Genomic DNA, 26601 nt, shown 5'->3' on the forward strand with positions numbered 1-26601 from the left:
AGGAACTCGGGTGTCCATTGTATGGTTAGATATAGAGCTACTATACCTACAGCGAAGGGTGGTTACACGGCTTCGCCCCAGCTGTCGTGCAGCCAGTTGTGTCAAATTTAGGAGGCCAGCCAGGGGTGGCATAATACATGCTGCAGCCCCTGGCGGCCCTGGGTACACCTATGCCCTGAGTTACAGGGTCTGATAAGGTGGCCCAGTACCAATTGGAAATGTACCTAGGGTACATGGAATCCATTTTAAAGAGAGAGCAGTAGGCCTGGGGTCCTGATTGGCAGGGTCCCAGGTCGACTATGTCCAAAACCAGCTAAAACACAGGGCAAAAAGTTGGGGGCAACCATAGTCAGGATGTACCTTCCTACACACTTACTGGAATGAAGAAAGAATGGCTTAGAATTACAGTCCATGGGGCTATAATGACTGAATACTTAAGGGCTAATATAGCCCCCCAGGGGCTCCTGGTGAACATCGTGCCAAGGCTCTTTCTTGAAGATAGCCAATTTAAAGGTGACTGGTGCCAAGTGTCATGGAAGTGCACCAAAGATCTTCTATTTCTGATCGTGAAGACAGCAAAGAGGCTTGCAGATGCACTTCTGGCCAAAATCACGGCCTTAGAAACAGCCATTAGAAGCACTCTAACCAAAACTCCCTTCACCACCAAATTGGCAGAAATTAACCAAGAAATTTCTGATAACCAAGATTTCTTACTTAAACAAAAAATGACCAAACCCCAGAAGGATGTGGCTAAATTTGACAAAGAAAAGGTGTATCCATACCTCAAGGAAGGATACTCCAATAAGAAAAATAGCTACTCCTCTGATGATAATTCGCATAACGGCAGACGGAGGGGCTCCTCTAGCAGTGATTCAAGCGGTGGCTACCCCACTAATAATAACCGCAACCAGCGACGCCAGAATTGGAACCACGGTTTCAATCAGGGACAGATGTTTCAAGGACCCCCTCAAATGCTACCACCCTGGCAATACCCCTTCTATCCTCAGGGTCCACCGCAGTGTTTTCCTATGAACCCTCCTTTTCACGACAGAGGTTGGGGCAGAGGAAGAGGGCGCAAGCGAGGAGGTCAGAAAGGGGTTCAGTGGCAGGACCAGCCGACAGCATCAACGTCGGTAGAGACCAGGAGCACAACCAGAGGGAAGAAAGCTTGATAGTCAACCTGTCTACTAGATCCCTCACATCCGATGAAATCAGAGTCCTTGAAAAAGGTTTAGGTTTCGTACCTACTCCCATCCCTGACAAATTCAATGAAATATGTGAGGTCAAGCAACTGTTCAGAAAAGTACGCTTACGTTCTTTTTTCAATGAAAAACCAGACCAAGAAACAAACAACACAGGGTTGCATAGACCGTCCAGGTTCACGCCAACTGATGGTATGGTCCCACCAGAAGTTCTGGTCTTTGAGAAGGCAGTTCTGAAGTCCCTAGAGGCTAAACCCAACAAGAGTAGCTTTAACAACCTTAGCAACGCAGAGAGATTGGCCGTCAAAACACTTGGTAATGACAACACCATTGTCATCAAACAGGCAGATAAAGGGGGAGCCACAGTAATCCAGAATTCGACTGATTACGACACAGAGTGTAAACGACAACTGGCCAACACTAACCACTACAGGCCACTACCTGCTGATCCCACTCCTAGACTGACCACCATGATCACCAGTTTGATTATGGAAGGAGAAGCTAATGAGTGGATCACTAAAAAGGAGGCAGAGTTTTTACTGACAACTGACCCGGTCATCCCCTACTTTTACACCCTACCCAAAATCCACAAGGGAACAACACCTGTCCCGGGTAGGCCTATTGTATCTGGCATCGGCTCACTTCTTGAACCTCTTTCTAAATTTTGTGACGTATTCCTCCAACCACTGGTAAAGAAAATTCCATCTTATCTACAGGATACCAGGGATGTACTCCGCCCGGTTGATTCCATCAAGGGGAGGGAGAGCGTCGACCTCCTCCTGACGCTGGATGTTGAGGCGCTTTACACCAACATTCCCCAACAGGCCACCTTGGAAGCAGTGGAGGACACTCTCCGGACGGAAGAGTGGACTTCGCCGACACCTATCCCCTTCATCATGGCCTGTGCCAGCATAGCTCTAACTGAGAATTTCTTCCAGTATGGGTCCCAGCTATACCATCAGATCCGGGGGACTTCGATGGGTTCTACCTTCGCCTCTAGCTTAGCCTGCATCTACATGGCCACTTTCGAGGACAAAATCGTTAGACCAGCCCACAACCCCTTTTCTGAGAATATTATTCTCTGGCGCAGGTATATCGATGATATACTAGTCCTCTGGCGAGGGGACCGGGAGAGCTGTGACGCCTTCTGTACCTGGATCAATCATCAGAACCCTTTCCTGAAATTTACAGGTACCATCTCAGACACAACAATACCTTTCTTAGACCTAACCATCAGTCTGGACCAGGAGGGACTGAGTACCACCCTGTTTCGCAAAGAGACAGATAAAAACAGACTTCTTCTCTACAATAGTCATCACCCTAAGGCCCTTAGAGATAACCTTCCCTTTGGACAGTTCCTAAGGATACGTAGAAACTGTACCACTAGCTCCAACTACAAAAAGGAATCTGTCTTGCTCCAACATAAATTGCAGGATAGAGGTTATCCCACCAAACTTATTCGCGACTTACGCAAAAGGGCTCTTAACAATCCCAGGGAGGCACTTCTGGAGACACACCCAAAAGAACCTGACAATTTGATTACCTGTGTGACCTGTTTCACTAAAAATTCGGCCTTCCTTAAAAAAACTGTAATTAAACATTGGGGGCTACTGAATACAGGGGAGTTAGACATCCCACGTCCCCGCTTTGCCTTTAAGCGCACTTCTAACCTTAAAGATGCCCTCATCCATACACGTCCTAAGAAACAAACCTCCATCAATCAAAGTACATTGTGGAGTCTACCACCTGTGGTGGGCCATTACCAATGTGGGGCTGTGTTGTATGTCCTCAGACAATCCAGTGTAAAGAAATCAAACTGTCCGACACATTCACTTGGCACTTGAACAAACATACAAACTGTAACAGTCTCCGTTGCATCGACATGCTCATTTGCCCATGTGGAAAGAAGTATATCGGCATGGCAATGAGGCAGGTCAAGCAAAGAATAATGGAACGCAAGAGCAATATCCGCTGTTCCAAAACACACACACGCCTCTATGAACATTACCTGCAACACAACCACCGTGCAGACAACATCAAATGGCTAGTAATTGAATCCCATCCCTCAATCACGCAACAGGCCCTATTCAGGATCGAAAAACGTTGGGTTCATCGCTTGCAGTTAGATACCCTTGGCCTGAATGACTTGGTTCCTTGGTCATCCCTGACGAGTTAGATCTGTGCCTGCCATACATAGATAGTTTTCCACACCACACCCCCATGTGACAAGTGCCAGTTCACATTAGGCACTATTTTTTAATATCTAATTCTCCTTGAGGGGGCATACTATAAAGATATCCTTTTACCCCTTATCTCTTTCGTGGGTGATGTATGACAACAGTCCGATTTTAGGAAAACAGGTTCACAGTGGTCGTCCGTTTTCGACCTTGGTTTAAACATATTATCACTATTCACAAATTTTTTTGAATATGTTATGACCAGGCTATCCATTCACTCGTAACCAAGCCCCCGTTATATATATATATATATATATATAATTTTTTTTTGGCAAACACTAAGATGGCCGCCACTTTCCCTATGATCTACACCAAACCCTGAGACCTGGCAAGCGCACTCTGCCTACGCACGCGCAGTCGGCCTAGCTTCGTGACCACGCCCCCCCCGCCCGGTTGCTGAGGCGGGGTTGCGGACAGCTTTTAATCCCCGCACACCGGCACTCCGGTTACCAGCTGTTCCGCGCTACCAAGTGAGCGCCTCGCGTGCGGGTAGGTTCGCAAGCCTTGGGCTGCACTTGCAAGAGGTAAGAGCTGCGCCTGTCCTTTACCCAACAGGGCCCCCTGATATCACTGACTCTGGCCGTCCATACCGTCAGGACACGGTCCACGATGTCCATCGTTCTTCCCGAGCCTGATTTCTGGCCGCGCTGGCCCCCTCTAAGATTGGTGGGCGGGCATGCGGTCCCGGTGGGGCTGTGCATCAGGGCATTTACCTTGTGTTGTTTTGATGTGTATTTAAACCGGGCGTTCCTGTTTTCTGCCCCTGCCGTGTCTTACCCGGGGATTTTGGAGGCTTTGATCTTTTGAGCACACGTGCCATGATAAGGTGCTCATGGTGTCCGCACGCCTACACTATGGGACCGCACTGCGCGCCACCCTGAAGGGGGGGTCTGGTGGGCTGGGTCCGGCTTGGGTTGTTCCGGATGTCGGGCTCTGGTGCTGGTAGTTGACCTGCCTGACTTCCTGATATCGTGGTACTCCTATAGCCATGACCTTCTCACTGGCCTTCTTCCTAGTCCCATTCTAAAACCTTGAACCGGGTGTGTGTACTTATTTTCGTGTCTCCAGGTTATTATACCTTTCTGTGCTGCCCCACGGGAACAGACTGCGAGGCCCTTTAGGCACTCCTTTAGGGTAAGCATCAGCCTACGCCTTCATTCTTGTGTGGTGTCGTTTTTATCGTTATTATACATACCTATATGTTCATAGGCCTTGCCTTTTGTTAGGCCCTTTGTTTTTAATATTCCTTGGAGTGTGTATATTCTTTAAGAGATTAAGGGTTACCTACTACTGGATGAGGTGATGGTGCCATTATAAGTCAACTGGCTTGTTGTCTCACATCTCTTCTAGGTCAACCCTTTACCGCAGAACCACTTGGCCTGCACCCTTACAGACCCAGAGAGGTTGTATTGATCCTTTTTATCTTCACTTTTGTTTTTTCACTGTGTAGTACTGTGTACTTGAGGTCCTGAGGAATTGCGATACTAAGCAAGAAACATGTCGACCTGATTAGAGGGTCGAGGTAGTTCCACTGTGCCCCTTACAGCCTCTATCTCCCCTCCCACCTTTTAACCAAGGGAATCAGTCACGCGAATAAAAATCCTTGTGAATTGGTTCACCTTTTTTAATATCACCTTCCCCACATGACTACACCCCTCATTCTCCCCCTCACATGCACACAACCGTTGGCTTGAACTAAAGATCTCCGACAAAGAGCGTCTTTTAGGCGCCCATCAGGCATTGCAGCGCCAGTCTGACGAGGAGCAAGAGGCCAATGATGAAGCTTGACATCTAGCTCGCTGGGTGTGTGAGGCCTCTCAGTTCTAAAAAGGGAGCCTGCTGCTCCCTGACTCCACTCTCTTATCCTGTTTACACACTCCTTCCCTCTCTAGACGCTCCCGGGGAACTTTGTACCCTCTGTGTTTCAATTTTAATTTTTGTAAGCAATCATCGTATCCAGACGAACGCTGCGTAAAGCGTGGCGCGTGCACCGGTGTACTCCTCCTAAAAAATAAAAAAAAACTGCTGCAGCAGTAAAATTGGCAAAAAGGTCTCAAAATAGTTTGAGAGATTCAGAAGGAAAGAAAGGATGAGTAATGGGTTACAATCTTTCAGTTATTAAAGGATTCTAACCAAGCCCAATTTTGAGCCCACATGAATAAATTAAAAAATGGCAATATGGGCAGGGAAAATGGGGTTTCAGACACAGCGTGGGTGCGCCATATTGCTGAGCTGTATGTGGAACAGATTGACAATTTAATAGAGGCTGGAGGGTCCTACACTCCAACTTTTATCTTTTAAAGAAAAGTAGGCGTTAGCTGAATAAAGTCTACAACTTCAAGACGTTTTGGAGGCAGGATTGGGCATGCCCAATGAGGAGATCCAGGGGGCTGAGCGTAATCTAACAAATAGGGGAAGAGGTGTGGCGCAGCGGCCAGGGCGACTGACGCCGGACGCTGGGGATCACGGTTCGATCCCCGGCACTGGTGGCAGGGGTCTGCCCAGCACCATGTGACTCTGGGCAATAGCTTGCTTAATCTTCCAGACGGCCCCCAGCGCCAGGAAAACCTACGGGTAGCTGTGCGCTTTACAAATACAGGATTATTATTTTTATTATTAATAGTGGATAGGTGGAAAAGGTATTAATAAAGCTGAAATAATCTTTAAGGAAGGGCATGAAGATTGGGCAGTAGATTTATTAGGTCTCTATAACCATTGTTTTCTAAGCGCTGACATACCAGATGGTTGAAGAAGATCAATTTTATCCCCTATTTTTAAGAGCAGAGATCGGACTGCAGCGGCAAATTGCAGATTGGTTGCCTTACTGGAAATTGAAGCAAAAGTATATGCCCAAATTTTAATTGAAGATTTCGAATCCTGGGAGGGAATATTGCCATTTTTTCAAACAGGGTTCAGTGCTATTACACCTACGGTTGGCAATATTCAAGCTCTCTCTGTCCTTGGGAATGATGCCATTCAGAAGAACAGACCACCTCTCCTGTGCTGTTTTATAGATTACAGCGCAGCGTTTGACAGAGTAGATGGGGCCATTCACTGCAGGAAGCTTGCGGGATGGGGTATACCAGTGAACTTGTTAAGAGCCATCATATCACTACATTCAGAGACATGGGTTTGAGTGAAAACTAGCGCAAAAACAGTAACTCAGAAAGTGAAAACTAATTGAGGGCTATAACAGGGTTGTATTTTGTCACCCATGTTGTTTAATCTGTACACAGCGGATTTAGGGAAAGCACTGGGCGGTTGTATTTTGGTCCCCCTATTCTAAGCTCAGTATGATTACAAATAATCAAATAGACTGATGATATTGTGGTCATGGATCACACCAAATCAGGTTTGCAAAGGGCTTTAAACGCTTTGGATAGATATAATAATGCAAACCATTTCTTGGTAAATCAGTCCAAAACTAAAGTCTTGATATTCAGGAGTTACCGCAGGAAGAAGTTGGCAACCTGGCATTGGGAGGTCAGACCATTACCACAACAAGGCATTATAAATATCTGGGTGTGTGGTTTAGTGAAACTGGTTCTGCAGTAGCCCTAGTTTAAGAAAGTTGCAGCTATTACTAATGGAATTGGCCACCTGAACCATTTATTAAGTAGCGCTTCAGCTGCAAGCTTTTGAGTTATAAAGGCAACCTTACATCTAGCATTGCAGTATGGGCGTCTTGCCTATCCTGGTGTGATGGATGTTGCGTTAGAGCAATGTCACATTAGAGCATATAAAAAAAATTCCATCAACCGCGACACATCAGACGCTCCAGGTTAAAACTTGAGCTATGGCTAATAATTCAATCAATCAACTGTAAGGCTTCCTTGTTAAAATATTTGATCAGGTGTAGGGAGACCACCAAGTATTACTTAACAAATTATTTGAAAGCAATTTATGAAAAACTCGGTAACCCGTGGTCTAGTCAACTTAATGAGGCGACTTGTTATTCAAGATCGAGGAGTCCGCACTGGGGGACGGTACCAACCCTTGTCAGGCATGGAGGATGACTATTGACAAGGAAATGAAAGAGTCTTCCTGGAAACAGGATTTTTTGGGGGGTAAATATTTGTATTACTTTCACAATATCAAAGGTCACATACATCTTCCATTCAACATTCTGAGTATTTGTACAATGATTAGTCGCCATAATAGAGGGTAACGTAGTCACAATCATGGAATGTATAACTCTCTCTCTCTACAGTAAGCTGCATTTTTATTTCCACCGTGGGGGATATACACAGGTTGCCATGGTGTATATTCCATTTGCCCCATTTTTTGTCCCACTTCTTCGGACACCCTCTCGATTTAAATACCTCCTTTGCTGCAATCATACATGTATCAAACTCTTATCACCCACAGCAGGGAAGAAGGCTCGCCCGCCGCCCCCCACCCTTTTGCAATCTTTCGTTTGATTAAAGTGTAGCCCAACGTGGTCATTTGTTGTTCCACCTCTGTGAGGTCGGTTGCCTCCCATATATTGAGAAGACCTAATCACGGTGTAAGGGTTACTCTTTTCCCAAGGCATTTTGGATGCGAGTCGTGGCCCCCTCCCATATCTGTCGCACCGCTGGACTATCCTAAATTGTGTGATAAAAGGTTGCATTTTGCTGGCAGTCCCTGAGGTACAGCGGGTCTGGTCTTGAGCCTATTTTTGCCAGGGTAACTCCGGTCAGGTAGGATCTGTGTAAGATTTTAAGTTGTATTAGTCCAAAATGAAGGGTGATGGCTGCTTCTCTAGGGGATATTAGTGCCGACTGCCAGTCCTCATCATCAATGGGTCCTATATCTGCCTGCCATTTCTCTCTGAGTTTAAGGAACGCTTCAGGTAGGTTATTATATTGTTTTTTTTATAAGTCAGCGATATGGCTTTAGTGAGTAGTGGTCTGTCCAGTAACGGGTCTTCCAGTGGGGATGACTCTGGTATGGCGTTCATGTCAGGTAGGGCTGTGATGAGGGCGTGCCTTATTTGTATGTATCTAAACGACTCTCCGGGGACCATGTCTTATTTCTCTCTCAGGTCTTCAAACTTGAGGATCAAGCCTTTTTTGATCAAATCTCCAAAATTTAAAATTTCTATGACATCCCACTTGTCGAAGCCAGGCTGGTGACATAGAAGTCCTAGCTTTTGGGTATACCAGAGTGGCGTGGCTTTTGTGAGGACATTTGACCATCCGAGACAGGAGTTCGCCTGATGCCAAATTGCAATGGTATGCGCTGTGGTGCCGAAGTATCGTCCCTTGCGAATCTTGGAATACAGCGCCCCCAAATACCCCGCCCTCCCAGTTTGATATTTGTCAAGTAAATAGGCAGGATCAATAGGGGAGCGATATACCCAGTGGTTTACCACCGTTAATTGTGACGTCCAATAATAGAGCCTAATATATCCGGGAGGGCGATGCCCCATCGTACTACCTCTTTGTTAGTTTGCTCAACGCTATACGAGGAGACCCCACCGTCCCATAGCAACGTCTGGATTTCACTCTCCACTCCGGAGAAATATGTATCTGGGATCCAGTAGGGACAGTTTTAAAGGATGTAGAGAAACGTGGAAGGGCCAGCATCTTAAAAAGAGCCGCTCGGCCCACCAGAGAAAGGGGCAGAGACCTCCAATGCTTAACATCTGCACGCAGCTGGGCCAAGGGAGCAGCTAGATTTTGGTCATACCTGGGAACAGGATTTATGGTCTGTTGAGAGTCCAGGACGGGCTCAGCCCCTAACGGATTCCTATCATGTTGGGAAGCCACAAAAATATTTTTCGGATCTCATTAACGCAAATATTATGGACCAAATCCTGTATACCAGAGTGCTTGCATTACCAATTAGAGTTTTTAACCCGCGTTGGTCGTGCGACAGGGGTGATTTTAAGTGTAGGCTATGCAACAATTATCAGGAATCATGGTTTCATCTGTTATCCTGTTGTCCTGCCCTAGATCAAAAAGGAGACTACTGCTAAAACCATTTTTTTGGCAGAGGGAGTTCTTTCTTGTGCACATGCATCAGCCTTTTGCTTTAGCAGCAGCTCACCCAGGGGGCTCGGGAGATGTACTAAATTTGTGAACATTTTAAATAAATTACTGTTCAACAACTGGGCGATAGCTTCTCCCCCCCAAATAATGTCTGTAATTAACTTACCTGTTTTGTAGGAGTGTAAGTAAGAGACGATCTGAAGGACAGTGAACACCTAGGACAGATAGGGACAGGTGGTGAGGTTTAATACTTCTTAGACAGAACTCTTGGGTTTATGGCTCCCAAAAGAAGAACAGGTAGTTCTAAGTTGGACAAGATTAGAATGCAATAAGCATTTTGTCTTTCCAGATTGAATTACCTCACTGGTCCCCAAGTAAAGGATTTAAGCATCATTTTAAGCTGGCTCGTGCTAATATAAATTAGATGTGTGTATATGGTCCTGATTTTGTTTTAGGAAGATTTAATATTTTATATGAATTTTAGTGATAATGAAATGATGTATTACTTTTATGATGGAGTTGACCTAGGCTTGGTATCTAAATAAGGGCACTGCATAGATTACTTGTAGAATGGACTATCGTTGATTATCTTATTAACAAGTCTCTGAAGATGAAGTGTTCCATGTTATCTGATTCTAATGATTTTATGTCTATTTTGTTAGGGTTTTAAGTAACTATACAATCAAATAAAATACCAATATATGGATCAAGCACCTGTGGTTTGGTGGTGACCTGGGGGAAGGCTGAGTAGCTGAGCATAGATGACTAATGGAGAGTGCAGATTGTCCTGGTGAAAGGGAGAGATCATTGGATATGCACTGCTTTGGATACTACAGTTAGTAATTTAAAAATGGCTCTGCTTTGTTGTGAGAGACAGCCTGCATGCTTGCCACAAAAGTAGTGTATCAGGTAAATAGGGTGCATGTGATGAAGCCTGACTTTTTCAAGGGTCGTAATGGAGAACTGTGTAAGGCCAGCAAGGACATTTATAATAGTGGAGTTTCCTCGGGCCCAAACTGGAGAGACTTTAGTTGAATAAAGGCAAGGTGTACTTGAATTCTGTGGATGTGAAGTAGGTGAAAGCTGGTGACTGTAGCTGTTGAACATATTAATTGATTGTCTTTATTTTATCGATCCAAACCCTGAATATCCAGGGCTGTGATTTCACTCCTACAAGGCTGTTTGTACTGTTGTTGCAAAAAGATGAGGCTACTTGTCACACATGTTAAACGTCTGCGTGTCGTAGCCAACTGTTGTGTGAAGTAATTCAGCAAACTAGCTGACTAGTATTTAATTGTTTTAATTAGTCATTGTTTCAAACACCTTATTTTAGGTGATCATAATGAAATGGACTGTATTCCTATTTTTAAATTAATTCCAGGATTGGTTTAGTATAACAGTAATGCAAACATATTGTGCATCTTGAACTTGTATTGCTTTCTATGTGCTCTCCTTGTAATCACAACGATATTAGCTTCTGTAGAGGTGCAAGGGTAAGATAACACAGTACACTGTCCTTCATTATACTATTATTTTCTTTTTATTTACCTGAAATAAAGATTTACGGATTTATTTTGTGGATGATAATTTGAAGATGCTGCAGAATTTCCTGGTTGGTTAGGTGAAGGTTCAGATATAGCAGAGTTGAAGGGGTAGGCAAGGAGATGGAAAGCGAGAGTTTTGTGGCATCCTGCAAGAGCACAGGGCCATATACTAACAAATAGCTGTCTAGTAACCTGTAATCTTAGCTTGGTCGTGGAATGTGATGGGGAGAAGGAAAGTATTAACAATAAATAGGTTGCATGAAAAAACAAATGTGAATATCATGACCACAAGCAAGGTTGTGTAAAGCGGGAAGTTTGAAAGAAAGGCGTTTGGGACACAGGACTGGAATAAAATAAGGTGATGGAAAAGGAGCACGATGTGATATAACCACATAAGATGCGTGTTGGTGAAACGTGGAGTAGGCAACGGTGTTCGAGATATGGAGAAATCAAGGAAACGAGTCATATGGTCAAGTGTTCTTAGATGCCATAAAATTGGCCACTTAGGCGAGTGTGTTCCTCATCACGTAGAGTCCTTCTGATCGTGTTTTGTGCAGATTTTAGGTGGAGAAGTAGATTGTGAGTTTGGTTGTACTGATATTTTCTGAGGTTTAGAGGAAAGTCCATGGAAGCAGTAGCTGAGGAAATGACTGGATGAGCCATGAATTCTTTATTTAAGGGGATTACAGAGGCTGCTTAAAAGCAGTAAAGCTAAGTGCCAGTGAGGCGTAATTGCTTGCATAGATGGATTAAGGTTTCATAGAATAAGTAGTTGAATAATTTTCGTCTGAAAAAGTGTTGTGGGAGTGCAAAAGCTGTTGCCTGTGAAGGGATGTGATGTATTTCCGTTAATCAAGTTAGAGAAACGGTACTGAGGGCAGTTACATATTGGTAGGAAAGATCGAGTTGTGAGGTGGGGGAATGCATAGTAGTCAAGGGTATGTTATTGTTGGGATAGCGCTAATCCTTTCTATCTGTACGGTCATGAACTGTATGGTGATACAGGGTCAGTGATGAGGCAAATGCAGGGAAGGCTTGGAGGTGGTAGGTGGAGTCATGCCATGCCTGATGTATGGGCTTGTGAATGATGTTCAAGAACTAAGAGTGGATAACGTGTTCTTAAAAGTCAAACCAGCAACAAGTGACACAAAGCATCCTGAGCAAGACTAGTAGAGGACAGCATAATTTTAGCATGTGCATCTTTATGATAAGGAATGTTGTTGTTCATTTGTAAACAGAAAACTATGCAGCAACAAATGTATACAGTATCAACAAATAACCATACATAAACTTGCTGTGTTTTATTATATTCACAGATGTGCAAGATGAGGAATTGAGACTGCTTGCACCAGCCTCATGGTTCCTGGATTACGACAGAGTTCCAGTAATGGGGCATGATGCACAGGACACATCTGGCGACCTGTCAGATTCAATGCTTGACAAGAAGAGAACTCAACCTGATGGAAAATCTGCAGACTCAGCCTTAGATTGTGTCTCCAAAGAGCCTGAGGATACCAGAAGAGCTGCTCCAACCACTCCAGCTTCCAATAGCACAGTTTCTGATGCAGATGTCGGCCGTGGTTGGAGCCAGTCACAACCCACAGAACATGCATCTTGGCGACTGACCCTGTGCCGACTGTATGAGCTAGAGGAGCGGCGAGAGCTCCGGCACCAACAGCATATGCAGCTGCAAAAGCAGCATGTGCAACTGCAACAAGATATTCTGGAACAGCAGAAGACAATCTTGCAGACTATTCAAAGCTGTATGCAACTGCAAGTTGACCAGCAAGAGAGACACCACCAGGACTTGATGAGCATCCTACGGAGTCAGCAGGCCACTACAGGTGCTGGCAGCCCTTCAGGATTGGCTAAGCTGCCTGTACCAGGGACTCCTGGTACCTCATCCAAGATTACTTCCATATCTAGTACTCCTCACAGAGGTGCACATAGGGGAACACTCAACACAGCTTCATTAGAAAAAGAAACACCAAGTGTGGCTACTCACATTTTCCCTCAGGTGACTTTAGATACTCCAGAAGAAGCCTGTGCAGCAAGAAGGGGCAGAGGACGAGGCCGGAGAGGCAGAGGACGTCCAAGAGGGGCAAGGAGCGAGAAGTCTTGATTTGACTGGTGTATTTTCTATGCACCACTTATAGCTATTGGTCCTTAGTTACCTAAAATGCTGCTTTTACACTCTGGTGTCGCTGTTGGGCAGGGGTGTTTCAGAGGCTAGACAAAGTAATCACAGAAATTATCCCAGGCTTGCCTTTTTCAGATGTTCGGCATAAAGTAGTTTGCCTCAAGTAGAGCTTAACTTCCTGCAATAATCTGTTTTCTACAGGCCTTTCACCTTTTTGACTCTAATCTAGATTCCCTAACTACGATATTCTGCACACTAATTGATGTGTGGTCAATAGCAAAAAACCTTTATGGCAGTCACCGACTGATTAAAAGTAAAGCTTTAACCTACTTATTCCTGAATAAGACATATCTTGCCTAGGACTCGTATCCAGTTCAACTTGGTTCCAAATAATTATTCTGTCTTCTGAGAAAACAGGCCCAAGCGGACATTAAGTGTCATCAAGATAACATTAGATCTTAAAGACCATGCTTTTTTTTAATGAACCTTGCAAACACAAGGACGAAGTAGCAATATCAAACCTAAGACGGTATTTGCTTCCTAGTAACTAGGATCCTGGTACTTGATATGCAAAGCAACATTTGGTCTTCCAAGCCTGCCTGGTTCTCCAGGGGAGCTTGGCCAAGCAATAAGGTCTAACTCAAGGGAGGTAGAGTGAAGCGTGTGATAAGATCCCGGTATGACATTTACAATAAAGGTTGTGTCCAGACAGAATTCATTTCTATAAGTAGCCCATAAAACACATGGAGGAGTGCATATATGTATAATAATGAGAATCAAACAATGGTCATCCTAAAAGCACAAAATAACATACAAGCATTAGAATAACAACACTGCACATTCTCTTTACACTCAATACTTAGTATTCCCAATCACTAGCTGATTATGAATGATGTGAAGTTCATAAATTGCTTAGAATAAGAATTATTGTGATCCTCCCACTGGAAATTCTGAGATGTTTGCGAGCACTAGGAGATTTATAAGCAACAACAGTATGCAACTATGGAGAAGAAAACATGTACAGTATTTTAGTACTTATGGAAAACCGTTATGAAGGCACAGGAACCTTGGTTTGTCTCCCAGTTTATGATTGGCAGAACCATAAAACTTGAATATCTTATAAGAGAAGATCCTACGAAACTGGATAAAAGGTCCACATCCTGAAAGTGTCACAACAAAAGGGAGAGTACGGGATTGTATTCACAAAATGTGAATGGGGATTACTCCTGTTCCCCTGGGTAAGGTATAACAACTAACAATAGGAGGAGTATCACCAGAGAGAATCGTGGATTCTTAATGGGATGTGTTTTGGAAAAAGGAAAGAATTCTTCCTTTTGTAAAAAAAACCCTCACTTACCAAACTAGTGGTGACATGCTTCATCATCGGGGTCCACCCTGATGACCGAGTGCCATCAGGGTGTGCTACGACACCTGGACTACAGTGGAGCTGGATTGTGAATGTTAAGTGCAAAAAAAGTGTGTTAAAAATTACCTGGTTTAACTTAATAAACAATTTTTTATTTGTAAGTAACTGAACAATGTTAAAAAGAAGTGTGGAGATACTTTGAGGGTAATTATGACCAAGAGTATCTCTGGAGGTGGTCTGGTCTACATGTTTCAACCTATGTTTGGAAATTACCAGGTTTTCATCAGGACCAATGGGAAAGAAAATGGACGGTCTACACCCCCTAGAAGGTGTACCCAGTCCTAGATTCTTGTGGCCAGATAAGCAAAAAAAGTCTGCTATCGGTGTAAGCTCCTGCCAAAATCGGCGGGCTTGTAATAAAAAAAGACTCCTACTGGGTGTCTTTTGGCTTCGGAGGGCAGGGGATGGGTATTCCTCAGCTAAAACATATTAGTTCCGCTGTGCATGCGACGGCAGATAGGAAAACAGCCATCGCATGCACAGCAGAACTAATATTATGGTTCATCAAAAGAGAAAATTGCTGCAGATTCCCAGGGACAAAATAAACGAGCATTGGCAACGCCAATGTGTCTGGTGTTGGTTACCAGTCTTTTTGCGTTGGCAATGCTTCTTTCGTTTTTATTATCTTTGGGGATCTGCCAAGCACTCAACAATAGAAAAAATTAAGTTGTCTGAAAGCAAATTATGTTTTTGGGCTTAAAAACACACACACTGTCATAACACTCCCTGGCACTACTTAGTGTGTGCTCCTTGTGAAGAAAAGAATGACATGATTCACAGTTAAGATGGCTGAAGTGTGCTGTCCCTTTGAGATATATGTGTATGTATATATATATATATATGTCAAAGCAATTGAAAGAAACACCGCACTCTTCTCGGATTTGGTTAAGCTTTTTTATTCCATCTCGGAAAAAACTTCCTCACCTTGGTGAGGAAGTTTTTTCCGAGATGGAATAAAAAAGCTTAACCAAATCCGAGAAGAGTGCGGTGTTTCTTTCAATTGCTTTGACAAGTTACTACGAGTCTTGTCCTTGACTCGTCACCGGCACCAGCTGAATGGTCGCTCCTCCTTCAGAAAGGGACATTTGCTTTGACAATATATATATATATATATATATATATATATATATATATATATATATACACATTAAATAAAATAGGCCAGACCTAAAAATGATGTGATGGTTCAGTTGTACAGTGGGTTGAAGACCCAAATGAAAAGCTAATTTTTATGGGAGACTTCGACCTGATGACCACCCTATAGAATGTTAACATGCAAAAACATTCATAAATAAAGTGCCCTCAATGGCATTTCAAACGTATGAAAGACTATGTAATATGCTATGCATTTTTATATTTTTGCATTAAACTAAAGGTAACCCTATCGCCACCCCCATTCCAAATGCCTTGTCTAATCATAAATAATTGCTCTTCTTAACTTTATGAGCTCTGGACCAATAAAACAACTGCCATGCAAGTTCTTCATGGCTAAACAAAAAAAAGATGATTTCAGAAACAGAACTAAAACAACAGCTATCGAGACAACTCTACTCAACTTAACTTAGTGTGGTTATGCCCATTCCCACTGTATCATCGAACTATCAAGAAATCAATTTTGACAAAAATACAACAAAAATGTGATCGTTGCGTTGTCTGAATACTTATGCTCTTATTACAAGATCCTTGGAATAAGGTGTTGGGACACAAGGGTGACCAAATCTCATGGGGAGGGTTGAGTTTGAGGGGGGCAGTATTTTTTGCTTTCCCCATTGTGCAGGAGGTGGGATGGGGCTACTGAGTGCTGAAGAGCAGCCCTGCAGAGAGCTCTGGGTGCAGTGTTTCTGAGCAGAGTATTACAGGGACCAGTGTTTTTGGACCATGTAATCCCAGGCCTGAAGCTACTCAGAATGGCATGGAGGGAATACCACTTGTGATGAGGACCTTAAATACCTGGAACCTTTGAGACTTAAAAGAGCCAGCATGGACCAATTTCTCAGATGACATGAAATGGGTAATTTCATCATGCTGATCCTACACTCTCTTCAATATGATGATCCTCTCCATTTTATTGTATGTCCTAGGCAAAAGAAGCCAGGCCCCAGAAGGCGAAGACAGGCGATGGGGGGGGGACCGTAACGAACACACCCCTAGGGCAGCTGGTCTCGATAGGCGGGCAGTCGGAAGCCCGGAAAATCCCCCACACGGCATTGGCGGCCGAGTATGAAGTGCCCAGACAGGTGGCAAGGGGCATGGTGGACGAGAAGCTAAAGGGAAAGCAAAGCAGAGGCGGGGCAGTGTTATTGCAACCGCCGTTGGATAGATTGTTGTTGGAAAAAGTGTCATCACTGCTACCCTCAACACGTCGCTGGGATTGAGGTCCCGCTGCCACCCGAAAAGGAGACCACTCCTGGAGCGCCACCTGACAAGCGATAGGCGGTGAGTACACTGGGTTGGAACCCAGTATAACAGCGACCATCATCAGCCTGGTGACAGTAGTGTAGGCATTTAAGCAGGAATGGGCACAGAGGCATCGGTGAAGAGGACCAGCCACAAGCCGACCCGCTTCCGGTAGGAAGAAGAAAACTTTTTTCCTGCTGGCGTGGCCCCTCCGCATCTCCAGGGCCGCATGGCTGGAAAAGATTACTGGTACAATGAGAGAAGGCAATCTAGAGAAAAAAATTAAGAAAAGGGAGCAATTTTATATGAGCAAGCTCAAGACATAGACCTATGGTCTCAATATTATAGAGGAATGGGAGAAAATATTCAGGCAGTACCGTCTGGAGTGACGTCCTAAAGATAATCTGTTATAACTGAAGTGAATGAGACTCTGCAATGTCACATATTACATATTTTAAGAGGGCAATCAATCTAGTGGACAATAATGAAGGAATAATGCACTAATAGATAAGAGGCTCGTTTAGAAAGCGACTATATGAGGGAAATGAAAGTAATGAGTAGATCATAATCACTATTTATAATATCATGGGTAGTGACTTTGATTAAGCAATATCAATGTCGAGGGTCGAAGGGTATTATATAGGATTTGTTTGTTGTGAAAGGATTTGGGTGGATGATTTTGATACTATTAATTAGGTTTTTAATATAGGAGGTATGACTTATCCTTAGATGATGCGGAGGGTAAAACGTAATTTCATATATTACTGACAGACGAAAATGGCCGCCATGCTGAACATTCAAGAATGTACACAGAGGGCCCATAGAGTATTGGATCTAGACAGGAGATGGTAATGATACAATATGTAAGCCTTACATTGTTTTGAAGTTTGGCATTTATGTACTCAGTAACAGTGTTATATATAAACAATACATGGAATAAATATCGCCATATGGGGACGGTGATTGCCTAACTCAAATATGGCGGCACTTCCGACGTGCCTACGTGCATTATGTATGACCTGCCTATAAACGTGTGATAGTTCCGACAATCCGGTTTAATTTATTTGGAACACTCTATCTAGATGACAAGTTCATTATATACCAGTAAGCAATGCAGGGGAGGGGGGGGGTTCCTCAAGCCTACTCTGGGTCCTGGCACAATAAAATGAGATTTATGCACTATGGAAATAGACTACAAGAGTTAGCTCTTTAAAAAAAAATGTGAACCTATGATACTGTCCTGTTTTAAGAGACCGGTCCATTGATAAGTTGTATATACCTAACGCACTCAGGGAATAAGAGTCGTATTTTTATATTTTTAGATCAAAAGGGCAGAAGGTAGGTACCGACGCCCCTGAGAATATGTATACTGGAAAATACAGGTCAAGTCATAACGACCCCTGATCTCTAACGTATTACAGCCACAATAGAAAGACTGGATGTGTTTATGCCATACCCACGAGGATTGATTCATATGTAAGAAGTCAAAGTGGTAGCTGAGGGCTTGTGAAAGTAGAGCTAAAACTCAGCATTAATATAACATAATGCAACATCTATTGTCGTGTAGTTATGAAATTGGTTCTGAATATTCATGAGAGGAAGTACTAGCAACACCACAAGGGTGATCTACTTTAAATTATCCTTACTGACTCCTCACAATCTGGAAAAGATATTATAAGTAAGTGTATGAGATAAAGATACCGAGTGATAGTATGTGATTAAATAGGTAAACAAACAATGACCTGGGAAAGAACCGGGGCATGGTGAATTACCTGTGGGACCTCGCTATAAAATATTTGAGGGAGATATTTTACTCTTAGAAGTAAAGGTATTGATAAGGTACAGGTCATATGGTGGTGATAAAACGCATTTCCTGTATTTGGATGTCTGTGAAGACAAGACATAATAGAAAGGAAAAAATGAAGAAACAATATAATAAATATAATGAAAAATGTATGAATGTTTTGATATGGGTTGATGAAATCAATGTGAATGAAGATAAGCATGTTTTTTGTAAACATAACTGACATTAATTAGTTCTCATGGTTGCAATATGTTTTTATTTCCATAGAGAACATGATTGTTTTTAAAGTTTTGTCCTGAAGAAGATGGAGTAGATCAACCGTGAGCCACCGAAACGCAGTGTCATCAACTTGATTAATTGTCAGTTTGGAGACAACTTGAAAAATTGTCTTTTAGGAATTTTTCTGATAATTGAAAATTGTGTGTATGTAAGATTTTAGGGGGAGGCCTATATGCGTTGTTTTGTTATGATAACATCTGTTTGAGTATATGTAAGAAAACAATGACGCTCTATCTAGACAATGCAATGAAACCGTGACAAAGGACAATATAGAAGTATTACAATAAGAAAATATTAGTGATTTGTTTATATGTGATGCTGGTTTATAAATAGGGCTCCCTGTTTTTTACGGTATTTATTTTTTTAACATTTCGGACTGTATTTTTCCATATTTATTTTTTGGCCATCTCAGTGGTATTTATCCATATTTAATTTGTGTTTTGCCAATAAATGGAGTTGTAAAACTGTATATATTTCCACCTTTATTTAACTGATGAACATGCACTCATACTTTGCTGCCTATTGCGTTTTAGCATTTTAAGCAGCCAAATATAGCGACACACTACACCCACAGGTAAATATGAGCATTATAATACAACTATATGTTAACATATGCCTGTATTTAAGGACATCTCAAACTGTTTTTTAACTTACAATGTTGTCTATCCGCTCTGCTGTTGTCTTGGGAACCATGAAAAACAGCATGGAGAGTTACCCACAAGAAACACAGTTTTCAGTATTTTTCTGCTTTAAAAAATAAATACAGACAGGAAACACATGGTTTTCTGTTTGTATTTATCTATAAAAATCAGTAAAAACTGAAAACTGGGGGCCTCATTTATAAACCCTTTTTGATTATATTCTTATGTAATGAATTGTTGATAGTTGTTTTTATGATATTTTATTGGAGAAACAACAGTTTTTTTTAATAAAAGGTATAGATATCTTTCCTATCAACAGGTCTTGTAGTATGATTGGGAGTATGAAAGAGTATTGAAGATGATGGCACATATGGGAAAAGATTGAAGGTAACAATACATATAGGTGACACAAGAGGGACCATTTTCTCGCTGTTGGGTGGTCCAACCCTGTCCCTTTTGTTTGAAGGGTTGCTCTCATCTGTTTATAGGGTTCTCGTAGATGACTTCGGGAAGGAACTACAAGGGGGGTGCTGGCAGCATGGCGGTGGTCAGCAACAACAGAATTCAGCTAATAACACTTAGGGGTCAAAAGAAATTGCCCATGCAGGATCCTTGGGGTACCTCATGGCAGGGACACTGGGTGGGCAGACTGAAGGTCATGACGGGGTTAGCACAGGGAAGTTCGCACTTGCTGCCTGGGCCAAACCAGTGGGCCATGAATGCCAGACATCAGTATTAAGGGGAGCCTAGAAGCCATGACACGAAAGGAGGCCTGTGAACAATTACTGCCTTAAGATGATTTATAGAACAATCCTGAATGGTGTATGATCCTCCACGGACTGATTTATGGTTGACAATATGCAGACTGTCCATTTGATGATCTGGCATGCTTTGGTACATATTAATGACTGGAAACTTCATTATGAACTAGTATGGAAAGAATATGTTCAGAATATGTAATAAACTGTGATGGTTAACACACCAAAGAGAGCATGTGGTCTCTTTCTTATCAAGAAGGGAAGGTGTGAACGGCTGTAAGGCCCTGTGGAAGCTCGCCCATTGGGGTGGGTTGAAGCACGGGCCCAGGAAAGTAAAGTTGGACCCTAAAGGGGATCGCGACAGAAGTACCCATTTAGGGCAGCTGGTCGCGAAGGGGGGACAGTCGGAAACCAGAAAAATTTCCCAATGGTATTAGCTGACAGGGTTCAGAGTGCTCAATCGGGTAACAAGGTACATGGCAGGGATAAGGCTAAAGAGAGAGTCTAACAGAGGCTCAGTTGTGTTGCCACAATCAAGTAACAAGGTACATGGCAGGGACAAGGCTAAAGAGAGAGGATAGCAGAGGCTCAGCAGTGTTGTCATAATCAGGTAAACAAGGTACATGGCAGGGACAAGGCTAAAGAGAGAGGATAGCAGAGGCTCAGCAGTGTTGTCATAATCAGGTAACGAGGTACATGGCAGGGACAAGGCTAAAGAGAGAGGATAACAGAGGCTCAGCAGTGTTGCCACAATCAGGTAAACAAGGTACATGGCAGGGACAAGGCTAAAGAGAGAGGATAGCAGAGGCTCAGCTGTGTTGCCACAATCAGGTAATAACAAGGTACATGGCAGGGACCAGGCTAAAAAGAGAGGATAGCAGAGGCTCAGCTGTGTTGCCACAATCGGGTAATAACAAGGTACATGGCAAGGACCAGGCTAAAAAGAGAGGATAACAGAGGGTCAGCAGTTTTGCCACAATCAGGTAAACCAGGTACATGGCAGGGACAAAGCTAAAGAGAGGATAGCAGAGGCTCAGCAGTGTTTCCACAATCAGGTAATAACAAGGTATATGGCAGGGACCAGGCTAAAGAGAGAGGATAGCAGAGGCTCAGCAGTGTTGCCACAATCAGGTAAACCAGGTACATGGCAGGGACAAAGCTAAAGAGAGGATAGCAGAGGCTCAGCAGTGTTTCCACAATCCGGTAATAACAAGGTACATGGCAGGAACAAGGCTAACGAGAGAGGATAGCAGAGGCTCAGCTGTGTTTCCACAGTCGTCGACCCTCCCACCGTCACCGGGCTGCAGTGAGCAGACAGCGGAAAGCCGTAGGTATCACATAGGTCCTTGGGAAGCCTCACGGCAGGGACCCTGAGCCGATGACCACACCAATAAAGGTGCGCAGGAAGAGTTTACTCCTGGGGATGCCTCAGGGCAAGGACACTGGGAGACAAAGAGCCACGACGGGGTCAGCACAGGGCCCAGACAGAAGGCCATGAATGCCAGATACTGGTAACAGGAGGAGCCTAGAAGCAGCGGCGTTCGACACAAAAGGCGGCCCATGAACAACTGCTGTCATAAGATATTTATAGTTTTATGGGACACTCCAGAACGATGCATGATCCCCCAAGGGGGGCTGTCCATTTGATGATCTTGCATGGTTTGGTGCATAATAATGACCAGAAACTTCGTGATGAATCATGAAACAGCATGGAAAGAATATGTTCAGAATACCTAAAAAACTGCGGCTGTTTACACACCAAAGAGAGCTTGTGACCTCTTTCTTATCGAGGCGGGAGGGTGTGAACGGCTGAGGCCATGAGAAAGCTCGCCCGTGTGGGTGGGTTCAGAAGTTGTCGGCCATAACATTTTGACCTGGATTACATTCTTTTTTAGGAAATAACCAACACGCTTTAAAATTAATGGCATGACTTACAGCAAAGTAAGACTTCCCAGGCCAGAGACTATCTCCAACTAGCCTTGGAACGCACCAAACTCAATGGGCTATGGGATGCCCAAATTGGCTACCATAACTTAAAAAAATTGGTTTGGAAGACCATTAAACAAATCTCATTGGTGGAAGACAAGGCAACCTTTTCAAACAGAGCTCATGCATGGATGACCCTCAAAACATACAAAGCATTTGGTCCCCAAACATACTTCAATCAGTGGTACCCCAAGGCAACAAAAATGAGTTTATGAGGCATAGACTGGGAATTCTGCCTTGTGCTCAGCTCCTTCCACCATGGCAAAGGCCATCAGCACTAGTCACCAGTAGACTGTGCAATGCTAAACAAGGCGACACACTACACCTAATCTGCCTATGCAAAGAAATGCTTCAAGCACGGTGGAATCTCCTAAAAAAACTGTTTAATCTAAAAGGCATTCGCACTAGGAGGCAAGCTGTGTTAGCCTGTCTAAATCCAGAGAATACCCAGCTAAACTGCTGACTAGTAAAATTCTTAATGATAGCCGAACAAAAACTGCTTAAGAACGCGTAAGACAAACAAGGATCTGCCTCCTTATTCCACCTATCTCTGGGAACATGTTCCAACAAAGACCATCCTTTGGGACTCATTTTCCAATTGCTTTGGAACTATGCCTGCAGTACGTGAATCCATTTCGAACTAAACCTCTATTAAGACCTTGGTTTTGGCCGATTCGCTATGGTGCTAAGCCACTGAGGGCCACCTCTAAGAACACTAGTTTGACTGCACAGAACCTCTTTGTATAAGGACCCTTTAATCACAGGATCTTTTGCACAAACCTAGAACGCACTGCTTATCATCAAAAATGTTTATGGTTTTTAGAGCCGGTCTGAGACATTTATATTTTTACATGTTAATTTTTTTTATCTTGTAGTATTTGATTTGGTTTTACTGTATACAATGGTTTTAATTAACTATGCAAATAAACTTGATTCTAAGGGCCAGATGTAGGTAATTTCCATTTACCGATTCATAAATACCGACTCATACCAAATCGGTATTCCTGAATCGGTAAATGGTATGTAGGTAAAAAGTCGGTAAAAGATACCGAATCGGTATGACTCGGTAAACCAAATCGGTAATTACCGAATCGGAAAAACCTGAGTCGGTAAATACCGAGTCGGAGAAACGCATGCATCCCTATGGGCCACATGGCCCATAGGAATGAATGGGATTCACCGAATCGGAGAAATCCAAATCGGTAAATACCGAATCGGTAATTTCCGATTCGGGAGTTTGAAACACGCCATGTGAGCCTGCCAACCAATCAGGGACAGCCTACACACCCCACAACCAAGGCCCTGTGAATCCAACCAATGAGAGTGAAGCACCCCACCCCAGTACCTGGGAGTGGCCACACCCATGCAGGTGGAAACCAACAGAACAAACAATTCTTCAGAGGTGAGAGGAGCAGAGCATCCACAGGCAAGCAGAGTGACAGACTGGAGGCACAGGAAGGCCAAAAGGATGGTGGGGAGAGAAAAAGGAAGATCAAGTTCAGCCCAGAGGAACTACAGGTGGCTGTGGAAGAAATAGTAAGCCACTACAGCCAAAATTTTGGGAGACAGTCTCTGCATGTTGCAGAGACTGTGAAGAGGAACATTTGGATTGCAATACAGGCCAAAGTCAATGCCATTGGTGTCACCCACCGGGAGATTGAGGACATAAAAAAGAGGTGGTATGATCTGCGCATCGTGACTAAGAAAAAGATTGCTGGCCAGAAAAAGGATGCTGGTGTGACTGGAGGTGTCAATCAAAACAGGGGTCACCCAATAACCCATAGGCATCTGGGAACAATATACTAAGCGAGAAAAAATTGATGCCTACGGTATTGTTTTTTTTAGAATCAATCCTGGGACAGGTATCATTAATTACCTTTCCCTGACACACTTAGTTGTTTTTTGAACTCAATCAAAACTCATTTTGTTGAAGAAAACAAACTCTATTCCTATATATGTATAATTAATGGTACCTGTCCCAGGATTGATTCTAAAAAAACAATACCCTAGGCATCAATTTTTTCTCGCTTGGTGTGACTGGAGGTGGCAGGAGCGAAGCACCAAAGCTGACACCGATAGAGGAGCTAGTGGAAACCACCATGGAGCCCGAATGCATCCATGGGATAGGAGACCTGGATAGCACAGCGAAAGCTACCAAGAAACAAGGTAAGAGGCATGTACCCTCATCCACCCCCACCAACCGACCCCGTACCCCACTGTGTACACACATCACACTGCAGAAGAGCTCAGACTTTGTGGCAGCAATGCATCATGGTAGACGTAGTCATATATACATAGATGCAAAGTACACCACACATGACACAGCAAGGCATGCTACACACATCACCAAACAAGCAATGTGCACTGTGCAAAGGTGTGCAGACTATTTAATTAAGAACTACACACAGATGAACAACAACATTGACCCTATGCCAATTTGATTCCACAGGAGAGTCGTCACGCAGTTCAGCACCACCGAGGGAGGAGAGGGCAGCACCAACTAAGAGAGGGGAGAAAGAAAATAGGAAAAGTTGTCACAGCGCGGTTGATGGAAGAAGCGATCCCACCCAGGAGCCCTCATCTCCAGACCGACCCACAACACCTGTCCCACTGTCCCCTCTGTTGTTTGGATCTCCTGACCTGTCAAACACACCCATAGCAATGTCCAGAGGGTCCATGCCGGGAGGGGAAAGTAGGCATGGGGAGCCCCCGCAGAGGATCCTGCAGACCTCTGAATCTGAGGATGATGTCCCCCAAAAGAGTGCACCAGTGGCTGACAGGCCAAGACCACCAATTGCAGCAGGCGCAGCGCGCACCAGTGTCCTTGGCAGGAGGGCACCTGAGGGTGGGGAGGGCCAGGAAGGGGAGAGCGTCTTCTGTGGCCTGGTGGGCACAATGGTGAAAGTACAGCGCCAGCAGGCCAAAGCACTGCCATGCATAGGCAGGTTCGCTGCATGAACACCAAAATGTCCAACATGGACAAGGGCATAAGCCACATAGCATCCAGTCTGGAGATAATTGCACAAGGGATCACAGACATCTCCACATACATGGGAGTTCTGTCGGACAATTTGGACAGGGATAATCTACAGCGTGCCAGGGAACGACAGTACATGCGCCAACAAACAAAGGCCATGAATAGGTTTGCAACCAATACAGCACTCCTCTGCAGACGCTCTATTTCTATGCAGGATGCTATAGTGCACTGCTGCACAGACTTAACATGGGGCATGGGTAGAGTGGCCTCTGCGATGGAGCAGATGCTGAACTCCAACACAGACAATGCTGGTGACACGGGTGTGGAGGAGACAGAGGGGTCAACCAGTAGGAGTGGCTCTAGCACACCTGTACCGGAGGTGCGCAGGAGCGGCAGGCACAGCCATGCTGAGTCAGGCACCAGCAGGGAATCAGGACAGGCACAAAAATCCCGCAATGTAGTGCGTGGACGCAAGCACTGACCTATGCGGAAGATTGACTCAACTGCACACAGTGATGGAAACTGAGCAGGTGCAGCCAGAGACATTGACTTACATCCATGGATCCTCTTCAGATGTGACAATGATGATGCAGTGCTGATTAAACTACACATGTCATGTAATATACCTATGTATGTGTCATAATTTACCCAGAAATATCATCGTGTTATTTCTGTCAGTCTCAATCTACCATCTAGTGCTGCTGGTCCTGTTGCCTGGGGCTCTGCATGTTCTTGGTCGTCATCTATGTTCTTGTGATGTGTCAACTCCCCCTCTGTGCCTTCCTTGGCAGCAAGATTGTGCAAAATGGCACAGGTCACTATTATTTTGCAACACAGGATGGGGGTGTACTGTCGCGCACCTCCACTTTTGTGGAGACAACGGAACCTGCTCTTCAGGAGTCCAAATGTTCGCTCCACTACGTTGCGGGTGGACCTGTGTGCCACATTGTATCGCCTTTCTGCTCTGTTGGTTGGGTTGAGGTACGGTGTCAGCATAAAGGAACGCAGGGCATATGCACTGCCACCTGGGAGAGAACGAGAGGTACATGAGTTACATTCACATTGCACATTTAGCTGACATCCATTTCAGGGTGTGTACAACTTTTTTACCTAGCAGATATCCATCTCCATTCAGTAGCCGTGTGTATATTCCGCTGTTCTGGAATATGTAGGAGTCGTGCGTGCTCCCTGGGAATTTGGCAACTATGTCGGTGATGATGTTCCCTGCATTGCGT

At 44.1% G+C, this 26601-nt stretch overlaps 1 protein-coding gene across 1 annotated transcript in view; it reads left to right on the forward strand.

The window, feature by feature from the left end:
* LOC147750886 (uncharacterized) overlaps positions 1-14625 on the forward strand; it is an 84278-nt gene extending 69653 nt beyond the window's left edge. Inside the window, exon 3 of the mRNA XM_086918461.1 lies at positions 12275-14625. Within this exon, the coding sequence (XP_086774587.1) occupies positions 12275-13080 (806 nt within the window). The 3' untranslated portion in view covers positions 13081-14625. The remainder of the gene's footprint in view (positions 1-12274) is intronic.
* Positions 14626-26601: the final 11976 nt, after the last annotated feature.

The sequence above is a fragment of the Lissotriton vulgaris genome, chromosome 1_1 (assembly GCF_964263255.1).
Source record: "Lissotriton vulgaris chromosome 1_1, aLisVul1.2, whole genome shotgun sequence".
Lineage (NCBI taxonomy): Eukaryota > Metazoa > Chordata > Amphibia > Caudata > Salamandridae > Lissotriton > Lissotriton vulgaris.